The following is a 14399-nucleotide window of genomic DNA, read 5'->3' on the forward strand; positions in this document are numbered from 1 at the left end:
CATTCGCATTTTTTAATCAAGACAATCATTCAATTCACTCATGAAAGTTATTTATTTCCCTAGCTAGTCAAAGACACATAAAGCTTTGCTATAACCCCAAGACTTATAATTATTTCTGTTTCGGGTTCTGCCACCGTTACGGGGTGATTAATATGTTAATTATCACACCGGCCATTGTGTCCTAGCAGGCGACTAACCTGCGGCAGGCGTAATTGAGTGCGTGCAGAAAATTTCTTGATGTATCACTTACTCAAAAAACCCAGGGGCCCTGTTACAGATACCCATGGGCTGTGAAACTGGACAGGCGGACAGGGCAGGACCGTTTCACCTTTCCTCAAAGAGTTCTCCGTACCGGACGGTAACGAATGTCTGTTTCTGAACGCTCCTCTGCGGATCTCCAGTGTGGTGTCTAAATCTAAAGGTTAATGAGATTTTAATTTTAACCACTGTCTCCACTGGTTTTATGAGAAAAAAATATTCTGTGTATTTTTCTTTTTATAAATTGTTTCTGTTTTTTCAGTTTCTGTTGTCAGAAAATGTTTATTTTGAAGAAGAGCCACTAAATTTCGGCATCAGGTAATCCAAAGCACCCATGAATATTAGTCGTCTTATAATAATACCCATCCATCCTCAAAGGGCTTCGGCTGGTGATAGTATTTATAATCTGAAACTAAAATGTGCATGTATTGAAAATCACTGACATTTATAACTTTTTAGATATGCTAGAGCATATCTAAAAAGTTCATTTGAAAAATGTTTTTCCATGGAACATGGTAACAAGCCCACTTGGATTAAGCACGACTTCTGAAAATGCAGCTATTTCTCTATAAAGACTGCTGGAGTTGATGTGTGAAATGACTCCCAGCTAGATTTAATGCAGACTCAACAGGGATGAAGAAGACTTACGTGGGCAGGATCGGGGATTTGTACATGATTTCAGTAAAGCCCTTGTCTGTCACAAAGCACTTCAGTTTCTAGCCAAAATGCATCATCACAGCAGCCCTGTTATGTGGTTTTGCCATTTAATAAGACACAGTAATTGTTCTTCAACATTCTTGGTCCACACGTAGAAAGACTTTAGCTACATAACAAGCTTATCAAGATGTTTGCGCTCTTGGAAAAAAAACGTGTTTTATCTCTATGAGTACAAACAATTAAGGCTCTTTTGTTTGTGTGTGTGTGTGTGTGTGTGTGTGTGTGTGTGTATCCTTCAAAGGATAGCCCACATAGAGTGCTTCCCTGCCTTGTAACCAATGCATACAAACATGGCCTATAATCAACTTTTGATTATAAATCAATCTCAGCACTGCATGAATTAACTTGCCATAACTTCTTTCAGGAATTAAAGACCCGAGCTTTACTCTGGTCTGTCACGTCCGGCACAGGGTGTAGGCTGATTCAATTGTTTGAACAGCCTTTCAGTACATCAGACAGGGATTCAGACCCCCCCCCCCCACCGTGAGACTGCATATCGGTGTCCATAAGTGCATTATACCTGGTTCTTTACGAGAGATACCTAGAATTCCAATAGGCTGATGCTACTGCATTCTTTTACCTCTGCAGTTTGGGTTGTTTTTCAACACACTACAAGCTGATGAAGGGGGGGGGGGGGGGGGGTGTTTTTAAACTCTTTTCAGAAACACCATGGTCTCTGCCTCCCTTAAAATAAATGAACCATACATAGCCCATACGAAATCGCATAATCGTGATCACAGGCTGCATGTACCTTCTCTCCTGTAGTACTTCCTTTACGGTAATTTGTGGAACTACCTTGCTATTATTAATGGCAGCTTTTGAGGATGCTGAGGAGGGTGTGGGTTATTAATGTGTGTGTGTGTGTGTGTGGGGGGGGGGGGGGGTCGCCTAAACCATCATGGCATTATAATGACCTGCAGCAGGAGTCATAGACTAAAAATAAAAGTTTCTTCAGAATGGTGTTTATTTTAGTACTTAGTAAGTGTCTCTGGAGGACGTGTCTCATCGATCTATTATTCCCCTCGTTTGCTGAGCCTTGTTGTGGATGCACTCGATCTAAACACCCCCAGGGTAGCTGCGTGGCGTCTGGATCGTAACCTCCTACAAACTCCTGGTCAGTGACCTGGGCACACGCTGATGACCCCACACTGTAATGAAAGTCTGCTTACATTGCTGAGGGGAATAAACCACTTAGAATTTTCATTGAGCATATGCAATTAAATAGTAATTACCTGATTCAATGACTTGAGCTCCATATGCTACAGATCTTAACAGGAAACAGCCACAGATTTGTGAAAAAGCACTTTCTAAGAAATGTGGAATTTTATATTCTGTTTGGTATTAAGGGTGCAGATATGTATAGGTGAACATTAAAGTTTTTGTAAATGCAAATGAATGGACTGAAATTACTAAGTGGCTTGAAAAAAAGTTATTCTTAGATATAGGGTTATAAAAGGGAAGAGGGAATAGTTAATTTTCACAAAAATGGGGACATTTTGTTCACTGCTTGTTGCCATTTGTAGCTACTGTATGTAGAATATGAACATTGTATGAGTCTTTTTTGTTTTTTTCCAGCACAGCCCATGTTTTTGAGATGCAATGCATGACACTGAACACCTGCAATGTGTTGGACCCCATCCTGGGTTGTTCCTTGCTTTGTGCCTGTGGCAGCTGGGATAGGTTCCAGACCCCCGTGAACATGCATAGGACAAGCAGGTGCGGTAAATGGATGAAAGGATGGATGGATGGATGGATGGATGGACAGGCACTGAACACAAATGTTAGTATACAAGAGACACAATGATGCTTAAATTTACTGGTTCAGTGTTTAAGCATGTAACCACATGGTTGTATTAAACATTTTGTAACTTTCCGTGTCCTTCCACATCCTCTTAATATGTGAAATTTGAAATGATGCTTTACTTGCCATTTGCAGTAGCACATGTGAGTTCTTTAATATTCACATATCCCATCTTAATCTCTTTTGAGACATAAACATGTATATGTTCAGGTGAGAGAGAAGCGCGCGGTTTGAGCTGGTGCATTTTGGGGCACCGAGGGCCATTTTCAGGGGCCTAACAGAGCTGTTACTATTCTGCCAAAGATGGGATTTAAACCAACAACCATTAGAGGCGCAGAGGCTTAACCTGCTAACCACGTACTGTCCCCTAATATTTCAGATCCTTCACTGTACAACAGATTCCCCGTCACATGTGGGTTTTATAAGAAGCTTTCCCACACAAGTCACAGAGCACTAACCCACTTTCACACAAATCTTGCCCAGAATGTTATTTGTTTAACATTGACCCATTTAGCTAATACAATGCCCTTCACAATACATCACGCATATGCAGATGGTTAATATTAATGTCTGCTGTATTCTCCCCGAAACGCCCTTAAATCAGGCATTTAATAAAGTTGCATAAAATGGAATGCATAATGTATTCCATAATAGCTTAGAGAGGTATAATGAATTCTATCCTGTAATTGGCCTGATAAATTTATGGTAGCTAGGGCAGGTATCCCCTTGTGCTGAGGAGAGCATCCTGACACGATGGCCCCAAGAACAAACAGGGAAGTGAGTGTGTCCCGAACAAACAGGGAAGTGAGTGTGTCCTGATCTGGATAATGGGAGCCACTCTGTGGCATCACTGTTCCAAGTAAGAAGTCTTTTTTGTCAAATAAATAACAGTAAGACTAGCAAAATATTAAAGGGCCTGTAGCCAGTCATCTTAATTATCCTCACTTTAGGATCTGAGAAGCTCCACGGACAGGGAAGCCTGTTCCACCATAGTGCTAAGCAGAGGTGGATAGTTCAGGTCCAGAAAGTAAAAATCCAGACCAAGATTTTGTTTCAACCAACCAGTTGAATACAATATAAAGAGTCACAGGCACAGAGTACTCAGCTGGTTGGCTGAAACAAAATCTTGGTCTGGATTTTTACTTTCTGGACCTGAACTATCCTCCTCTTGTGCTAAGCTGGCACAATGGCCTCTAAGCAAATGAGGGCTGGTTTATCCAACATGGAGAGGTTTATGCAGGTGAGACTGCCAGATTTAGGGTTACAATGTGACTGGTCAAGTAACAGGGAGATGGAGCAAATTATTGTAATGTGTTGCAGTGACAGCTGCCCTCTCTCTCTCTCTCTCTCTCTCTCTATCTATCTCTCTGTCTATCTTTTTAGTTTTAATGCCACTGGAATAAATTTAAAACCTTACTGAGGTTGATGCACATGAAGAGAGGAAGTGTCACATCCTGAGGGAAGTAAAAATACACTCGAGTGACCAAAAACATGACTCATGTTAGACTCTTAACTCAGCTGAAGTTGGAGCAGGAGAGGAGAAGCTCAGAAGCTGTGGTGACACTCATGGGTGTCTGTCGCCCCCAGTACAGACCCTCATTTCCAGCATTTATATTTCTCAAATTACTTTTGCTTGTAATTAAATTCTTAAAGAGCTGACAGCTTCCTGTTCAGGTGTGATGTCCATGCTTGAACGATCAATTTCTGGAAAATATAGTGATAAGAAATCTGTCCATTTTCTGTAACCACCTCTCCTATTCAGGGTCACTGGGGGTGTGGAGCCTATCCCAGAGACTTCGGGCGAAAGGCAGGGAACAACCCAGGATGGGGCACCCACCCAGCACAGGGCACACTCACACACCATACACTCACACACCATTCACACACACACATACACTCCTATAGGCAATTTGGTAACTACAATTAGCCTCAGCATGTTTTTGGGCTGTGGGGGGAAACCGGGGTACCCACAGGAAACCCCACAATGACACGGGGAGAACATGCAAACTCCACACACATAGAACCCTGGCGGAGACTCGAACCCTGGTTGCAGAGGTGTGAGGCGAGAGGGCGAGCCACAGCATCATCCAAAACTAGTTGATTTGTTTTTTCGCTAATTTATGTAGTTCTTATTATAAAAAGGGCGGAAATAAATATTTGGGGACTAAATATTAAATACAGTTTTATTTTGCATGATGAATTTCTTTCAGTTTTTCATGTATATCTGTAAAATTCCCAGAATCTCACTGAAAGGCAAAAATCAAGATTGACAAACTGTCTTTTCCACCTGAACGTTCATCCATGGGAACATACATGTTTGAGAGAAAGCAGAGTCAGACAAGGCATGGAGCAACCGGGGGGGGCTGAGGGCCTTGTTCAGAGGCCCAATGGTGAAGTCACACTACTGACTCTGGGGTTCGAGCCAATGACTTTCCGACAACAGGCAGAAGGTCCACAGCCACATACACCACCCCTATCATTAATGTGCAGTTTGCCCACACATGCCGCAAAAAAACAGTACTCCATAAAAGCATGACCAGACACCAGCGTGCTCCAGATGCCGGTCTGAGCTTGTGCCTTGTGTTCCTGAACCGACAGCAAAGAACTGAAGCCTAGACGGTGCCACCCTGCCCTTTATGTTTAACACTTTCCTAGTTATTGGGCTACAGTGAAGCACTGTAGAGCATCATGGAGTGTGAATTTGAGGAGGATGTGGTGAACTTGTGCCTAATAGGGAGAACCAAATTCCATTTGCCCAAAAATGTCTTGATATTGTTCTCATGTAAAACAGTGATGTGTTGGTCAAATTGATTATCATATACAATTCAAATTTCGTAATCCATCCATCCATCCATCCATCCATCTTCCAATTGCTTATCATGGTCAGGGTCATGGCTAAAACTTCATAATATAAGAATCCTTTCAGTATTTTCTTACCTATACTGCTAAAAGAATCATTTGAACAAAGGAATATTAATGTGGAGTTTAAGATGCATTACAATGACATAGTACTTACACCAGTAAACTGACCTTAACCATTTGATTATGTTGCAGACCATTCAGGCCTATTAAAATATTTCACTGCACAGCATTCAGTACAGCATTAATTAAGCATTCATCTCAAAAATTCTCCATAAAACACAATGGGGCCAGGATATCATGCATATCGTCGCTGTGCGGTGAAAACGGTGAACGTACGCTTATTGATGATTGTGACTTCTTATTGTAGATGCAATACACCCATTCTCTACTGGTACTCTTTGAAATCTAATTGACCAATAAAAATATGCTTTATGACATTGCCTGTTTAACTAGTATTTATGTTTGTAGTAGTTAACATTTGTATTCATGGTGGTTGATCATACGTATTAGTTTATATCACTGATTTTAACAAATTAATGTTGATAGCTAGATAACTAGTTAACTAACATCATTGTTAATTGTGAATTTGAAGTGAGATTAGTTAGTATCTTGCTGACACTGACATATTTGAAACAATAACATCAATCCACGTACATCCTTTTAAAACATTAAACTGTTCACTGACGGTTGTATAAATGTTTCTTTTGTAGTGCTAAGTGTGTCTCATCACATTGTTTTATGTTTATTTTTTTAAATAATTTCTGAGAAAATGCTTTGTTCTCGATTTTCAGAGGTACCTGTTTTTCAGACAGTGACAATACACATTTACATGGGCTTTGATGTGCTTTTGACTCCCTGCAGACAAAGGCAATGTGTCATTTAGAGTCAGACCCTTTTACAGTACATGAGTATAACACTCCCTGATCACTGAAGACCCTGACTGTGCATTTATACCTATGATGTGAACATCTGATGAAGAACGACTGCCAGCTTCTAATGTAATCAGAGTGGGACCTGGGCCTGCAAGATCCACAGCCATCAAGACTCATGACGTAGAGCTAAAAATTGGGTTCTTTTTACCCCAAGAGGAGGTGAGTCTGGTCCAGTTGGAAGGGCAGCTGCATATTTAAGGGGAATTGAATGTCACTTAATCCAACGAAGTTAAATGCCTACACAGCTTTTGTGAATATCAGCTGGATTTATGAATCAAAACAATTAAGTGCTAGCATGTGGTAGGTAAAGAGGAGAAGGTCAACCTTTGCAGTGCCTGAAATATTTCACATCACCTCTAGGGTGATTCATTTTGATACTTTTATAACCATAGCTTCACAACACAAACGGGAAACACTGTCTGAAATGGGAGATAACGAGATGGGCGGCGGTCTTCTCTTGTATAATGCCCCAAACAGCGTGTCCCATCAGAAGATGCCATCCCTTCAGACTGTACATAAAGAATCCTGCAAATTATTCCATCAAATTCTTGACAGCATGTGGCTACAGACATCGCTAGACAAGTGAACTGCAGGTCCATACTGGAAGAACACTGGTGGAGAGGAGCTGCAAAGATCATGGAGATTCGGGTGGTGCTGGATTGGAGGAAAGGGCCACGGGGCATGGCATTGTGGGTAATTTATTACAATCTTGCTGAGTTTTGGGGCTTGACCAACAAGGGGAAGATGACAAAAGATAAGCCAGGAAAGGATCACCTGTCGACCCCCAATTTCATAGGCGAGACCCAGCTAACTTCAGCAAGGGCGTAACTTTGGCTGGAAAATTGGGGGGGTTGAGGTCTCCACCCATTACAGGGGAAACATGATTATTGGTGGGGTTGTATTAGCTGGTTTTGATTTATTGGGGGAGCTACAACCCCCCCATCCCCCCCATAATTTATGCCCATGAACTTCAGCCCTCTGAGGAGATCTGCATTGTCCAGAGAGTTCAGAGTGAGGCAGCATCTTTCAGATAAGTGGATGCAGCTCCCTCAAGAACAGCCCTTAACACAAATGCCTCCCGCCCACTTTGATGGGATGAGCAAGATCGCGAGTATCCAACAGAGGGAGCACAACTGTAAAAAAAACGCACATACATCTTTTACCTACATCATGTTGCTAGTAGAAAATAGTAAAAGATTTACTTCATAAATATAGATATCAACGTGCACGGTTTTTATTTATTGTGTGCTGCCAAGACTTGCTTTAAGGTAGAAACAAAATAGATGCTTCAAATACTAAATGAAAGTCGTAAATGAATGGAATTTCTCTGCGCTGCATCCTGCACGCAGATCCATGTTCCGCGCGGCCACGTGCAGCTTGAAAGGCGTATTGTGTTTTATCGATTGTTGGATGATCTTTGCGTAGGAGTGAATGCACCCACAATCACGGATTACTAGTAAAACATCAAATAGATAACAGTCACGACAGAAACAAGCTTTCAACAGTTCTTGCATTTTGACACAGAATCAGTCCATCATCTGCAGGTATGTCTGAGTTCGTTCTGGCTAAAGTATATAAATGAGCTGCTATTAGCATTAAATGTGCATGTTCATTTTTTTGACAAAACTAGCAAGCCGTGCCATAGAAAGGGTTTTCTCCGTTATTTTACCTGGCATTGCATGGAAATAAATCCCAATGTCCCATAGAGAGATTGTTTTCGGAGTTAACCAATTCCTTTTTTGAATAATAAATTAAATTTGCGCCACTATCCTCATATATAGTCTACGTGACTAAGATGTCATCTACTATTACACGTCCCATTCAATCTGAATCGTATATTAAGAATTGGCGGGACTGATTTGACGGTCAGCACGATTTACTTAAGCAAACTTCAGTTTGGTGTCGTACATTATTTCTACATTATTCTTTATTCATAATTAATACCGGAAATGTTAAGTTATATCTTTTGTTTATATATTTCACGTAGCCATTGTTAGTGTTCAGCAAAAAAACAACAAGCAAACCTAAAAAAAAGTTTAAAAAGTAACTCCACAATAACGCGCAATCGCGGCGTTAAAGGGACGAAACCTCATGAATACAGCTGTGGCATCTTATAAAATAGATAAAAGAGATTGTAATTTCGAGTTTAATAGCATATCAAAAATATAGGCTACTATATTATTGAGCTTTTGATTCACACATTTTGGCTGTGTGCATTTCCTACTTAGCGAGTGAGCGCCTAAACGTCAGCCCACTTGGGGAGGGCACTATTGCTCAAAATGCTATGAATGTGACAGCCAATTGTCCAGACTGCCTGCGTGGGGAAGGTGAAAGCATAAGCCGTGGACAATTAGTGAAGACGATGAAATCAAAGAGGACGCGTCCGCACACGCTAGACTGACACTGGGGAGGAAAAGCGCAACTAGGGACGTCGCTCTTTTGCGTGGCTGGGTCACATTGTGCCAAACGTCGAGAAACACAGGGGATAGAGAGCTGCTGTGAGACGTGGTACCAAAAGCGTTACCCGTAGGGGGGTAAAAATGACAGTTGTATCTTCAGAAAACCTAGAGGAGACTGTGGCCCTTGCAGCCCTGTCTCAAGATGTCTGTAATCCGGAGCGCATGGACCAGGAATGCTGCGAGAGGGTGGTCATCAACATCTCCGGACTGCGCTTTGAAACTCAGCTCAAAACACTGGCTCAGTTTCCATCAACACTGCTGGGGGACCCAAGAAAAAGGATGCGATTCTTTGACCCTTTGAGAAACGAGTACTTCTTTGACAGAAATCGACCCAGTTTTGATGCCATCCTTTATTACTACCAGTCCGGGGGGAAGCTCCGGAGACCTGCTAACGTACCTATGGACATATTTATGGAGGAGATCAAATTTTACGATCTGGGCGAAGACGTGATTGAAAAATTCAAAGACGACGAAGGTTTTATAAAAGAGGAAGAGCGCCCGTTGCCAGAAAGCGAGTTCCAGCGCCAGGTCTGGCTTTTGTTCGAATACCCCGAGAGCTCAGGACCAGCCAGAGGAATAGCAATAGTTTCTGTCGTGGTCATTTTGATATCCATTGTTATTTTCTGCATGGAGACCTTGCCGGAGTTTCGGGATGCGCACGGATTTCCGGAAGATCACTTTTCTGTCAATGGAACTTTAGGAATGGAAAAACCAAATCCATTCACCGATCCGTTCTTTATCGTGGAGACCTTGTGCATCATCTGGTTTTCATTTGAGCTGATGGTGAGGTTTTTTGCGTCTCCCAGTAAACCCGCCTTCTTTAAAAACATTATGAACACCATCGATATTGTGGCAATCATCCCCTATTTTATCACGGTGGGGCTGGAGCTGGCGGAGAGCCAAGGCAATGGCCAGCAAGCAATGTCGCTGGCCATTCTAAGAGTCATCCGCCTGGTGCGAGTCTTCCGCATTTTCAAACTGTCTCGACACTCGAAGGGTCTCCAGATTTTGGGGAAGACACTCCAGGCGAGCATGAGGGAGCTCGGTCTCTTAATATTCTTCCTTTTCATAGGTGTTATTCTGTTCTCCAGTGCCGTGTACTTCGCTGAGACCGATGACCCACAGTCTTCATTCAGCAGTATCCCCGATGCCTTTTGGTGGGCAGTAGTATCAATGACGACCGTGGGCTATGGAGACATGTGCCCTGTCACTGTTGGGGGCAAGATCGTCGGATCATTATGTGCCATCGCCGGTGTGCTTACTATTGCGCTGCCCGTCCCAGTCATTGTGTCGAATTTCAACTACTTCTACCACAGGGAGACGGAACATGAGGAGCAATCACAATATACTCATGTTACATGTGGTCAACCGCAGCCTACATTTGGGGATGTCAAGAAGTCTGACAGCAAGCCTTCCCTCACAAAGTCTGATTTAATGGAGGCTGAAGACCTGGATTCATTGAAATACATCAATTACAGCCCGCATAAGCCGTACACGGGCAAGTTCACCGACGTATGATGCGGGACCGCATGTTACGGACTCCTGAAACATGCGTGAAGCAGCTTTGTGCGCCTACCCCCCTCATTTTGGCTTCGAAATGTTTACAGCCTTTTTTCGACGTTTGATGCTAACTCACTTATAATTATAGGATTTTTCATCAAAATAATTGAGAAAGGGACGGAATTTGTAAATTTGCGCGTTTCATCCACGTGTCTTCCAGTTTGTGCGCCTATTAAAGCGTAAAGTTGCATTCGGCTCGCTTATGAGCAGTAAAACAGCCATTTTTATTACATGCTCCATTTCCAGTAGCACTTTATTTCTTATTAATATCTATGGCGTTCATTACAACAAGTTTACATTTAATTTAAGGAGCAAGAACATTGGACCAACTAGTTTTAATTACTGAAGCAAATGTATTCCTCTATTACAGGTCTATAGGGTATATCTCTGGACAGTGCAATAATAATAATAATAATAATAATAATAATATGCTAGGTCAATCGGAGAGTTTGAACTTTTGCAGTCTAGACATCGATTAACGTAATTTATTTTCCATTGAGGTCACAAAAAAGCATGAGCAATATACAATTAGCCTGATCTATCAATATAGATATAGCCAGGTTAGGAACCCATGTTCTACGTAAATAGCTGTCATTAAGATGTCTGGTATACCAAGAAACAATATGATCGCTCGTTCCAAAAATTTACCTCCAAATAAATATTTCGTGTAAAAAGTCAATGTACGCACTTTGAACAGACCTATATGTTTCTTTTAATCCGATGACATCAAACCAAAATATTAGGAATAGGTGGTAAATCCGTCCTTCAACGTCGCTAAAATTAGTCGACACACCCTTTGGTACAATAAAGCGGCTATTCTCATTGTATAAACAAATTTCATTACGTACGAACCCGTTCGATTTATATGAATGACAAGTAATCCATATATTGGTATGCATACGCTAGTATGTTTGATTATAATATTGTATACAGATTAGGGCGCCACCGCGTGGACGAAAATGAACTTTTGATACAGCAATGTTTCTATAGCAACCTTCCAGACATTCTTATGCCTTTGTCGTAATAGAAAGTTAGAAAGTGGTATTATAATCTTGGTGACTTTTTTTTTTTTTGCATTTTGAGTAACGTTTTGGGTGTTTGACACCGACTTGCGAGGATCTGAGCGATAATACGATGGGCAATTTCAGCACTAAATATTGTTGTTCAATTAATATTAAAAACAATAAAGCAGAGAAATAAGGAAACACAACCAAGTGAACTGTGAATTAAGACCTGACAACAACAATGAAGATTGAACAACTAAAATAAAATGAAGATTGAACAGCTAAAATCAAACAATTAAATTAAATGACTATGGAAAAAACAGCAATACCTACATGGATGACGTGACTTTGGAAATTGGCAACAAGACAGATGTTCCTAGAAGTCAACAGAAACAGCCCCCGATTTTTCGCATGTTAAATAAAATGGAACTACTGGAAGACCTATAGCGACCATGTTTATACATCGAAGTGCTGTGACTTCAGAATAACTTACATAACTGCAGAAATTCGCCTGCAGACAAAACAATCGACGCAACTGAAGCAAATGAAAACGGAATCTCGATGTACACACAGCAAGACTCCGCAACCATCTTATTCCCAGGTGAGAAATGTCCTTAACCTTACGCTATGACGCGTACGATCACGTGACCAAAAAAAAACACTTCAATATTATCCATAGCAAATGTAATGTCTAGGCCTATAACTTATATTTCCCGTAAATTAGACTACATTTCTTTTAATGTCATTTCCAAAATAGGGGTTTGCACATAGCAAAATAACACCTGCAATCTTTACACGTACTCAACAATGCCAATATCACAAAATGACAAAATAATCAAAAACTTCTCAGTTATGAAAACAGAGATTTTTTTCTTGGAAGTACATTGTCAACCCCTCACATGCTACATATGTGCTAAGGTGCTGTCTATAAAGTCGTATATTTATGCTATGGATCACTATACTCTTACTATCCATTGCCAAAGTAAAATATATTAAGTTTTAACCACTCTGCCACCTATACGTTTTTTAAACACTTGGTTATTTTTAATTACGGAATTTTATGCAGACTACTAATCATAAGGCATTTGGTGACATTGGTAGCAATAGTAAAAACACCGTGGTGATAAACATGCACACTTCCCTCTTCATCCTTGCAGGTCGCAGATCACACTCAAGGGAAGCCTCCCTTTGATTCCTTCACACGGCACAGAACCTTCCAGACCGGTAGAATGTCAGGCGTCGACTCTGAGCTACAGGGGACCTGCTTCTGAAGAGGAATACTCAGAGCGAAGGGATAAACGCTTCGAAGAAGCATCTCCATCGCAGAAGAACTGAACATTGGAAATCGCTCCCATGGATGTTTACCACATGTTCTCTGCTTTACACTGAGTAATATCCTGCCCACACAGCAGCGGATATCTTACTGTTTTACGTCAACCAGGTGCCAGCTTCAGTATTAAGTGTTTCTCGAATCACCAGTCATACACATCCAACTTGCTTAATATAAAACTTTAAAATATTCGACATAGAGTTGTCTAAAAAGCCTCCTGTCATAATACAAACATATTTGTGGTCCTGTAAGAATTTCCTGTAAAGGACATGAACATTGCATATCTGTTCCTGAACCAAAACTGCATTTTGCATGCTAGCAAATCATTGAAAACCTTTGCTCTAAAGTATATAGCTCAAAACTTCTTTAGTGTCAGTATGCTACCACAAGGGAGCAACTGCACAACAGCACTGTTCAAAAGAATGAGCTCGACAATATTAAATCTTTATTTTTTATATATTATATATTTCATGTATTTATACAATAGCATTACATAAATGGGTGAATTTTTTGTAGACTTGTATGATGCTACACGATTGCCTTGAAAAAAACAACATGGTACGAGAGGGTGGAAAACCCTTCCTGCTAATATGTATCGGAATCTTAGTGCATATAATCAAGGGTAACAAATTCACTGCAGGTCTTTGTTGTTTCATGTTTATGGTTATTATTAACGCTCTTTGTTTTCTTCTAAATCGGAATGCTGTATCACTTTTTGAAAACATCTACCTCATGTTCAAATGTTTAACTTTTTACGAGTGGTCAAACACCATGCTTATGGATGAATGTTATATTACATTACTGAATCCATTGTGAGATATGCTTTAAATGTTCTGTAAGCCATAAAAAGGTGGTGTTCATGTTAATTCCATTTATCTGTTGTGCAATGCTGTTATGTTATATAGCCATACCAAAGTTTTGAGTTCAAGGTAGGCAGTGGAAAGCTGATCCTGAACTATGGGTGATGGACCATGGACAGACACCCATGCGAAAGGGATATTTCATCCCTTCAGCAGAACCTGGAGACTCACAATAGTTGTTTTAGTGGTGTTAAGACTTCATAAACAATTGTTTTATAATATGCGATCCTTTGCTCTAGCTACTCATAGATCTGTGCCATACAATTCCAGTCTTTCAAAGTGTTGACTGTACATATCATGTCTCAACAAGTGATTCTGTCTCAACGAGTGAGTCAGACTATGAACATAAATCTAGCTTCACATCCCTCCTGTACTGTAAATGTGTAAATTAACACAATTTATAGAATATTTTCTTTGAGAAACTTAGAAGAGTAATACTAAATGGTTAACAGTATTTTTGAATATTGTACTTTAACTGTACATCATGCTTGTACTCTGCTGACATTTTTCCATAAAAGATTATACTTTTCTTGAATTGTACAATTATAATGAAATACTAGCTCTTGATGTGACAGCTACTGTATTGCATAAAGCAGTGGATCCAGTGAGTTACCAG

General features: G+C 40.6%; 1 protein-coding gene across 1 annotated transcript; it reads left to right on the forward strand.

The window, feature by feature from the left end:
• Positions 1–7995: 7995 nt before the first annotated feature.
• On the forward strand, positions 7996–14312 carry LOC111845698 (shaker-related potassium channel tsha2-like). The gene is made up of 2 exons (XM_023815304.2): positions 7996–12194; positions 12751–14312. Exon 1 carries the CDS (start codon positions 9111–9113, stop codon positions 10545–10547), a length of 1437 nt encoding a protein of 478 aa, XP_023671072.1. The 5' UTR covers positions 7996–9110; the 3' UTR covers positions 10548–12194; positions 12751–14312.
• The last annotated feature ends 87 nt before the right edge of the window (positions 14313–14399 follow it).

The sequence above is a fragment of the Paramormyrops kingsleyae genome, chromosome 3, assembly GCF_048594095.1.
Source record: "Paramormyrops kingsleyae isolate MSU_618 chromosome 3, PKINGS_0.4, whole genome shotgun sequence".
Lineage (NCBI taxonomy): Eukaryota > Metazoa > Chordata > Actinopteri > Osteoglossiformes > Mormyridae > Paramormyrops > Paramormyrops kingsleyae.

What these genes read in the sequence shown, in the direction of transcription:
- LOC111845698 (XM_023815304.2), top strand. Translation starts at nt 9,111, where the DNA reads ATGACAGTTGTATCTTCAGAAAACCTAGAGGAGACTGTGGCCCTTGCA.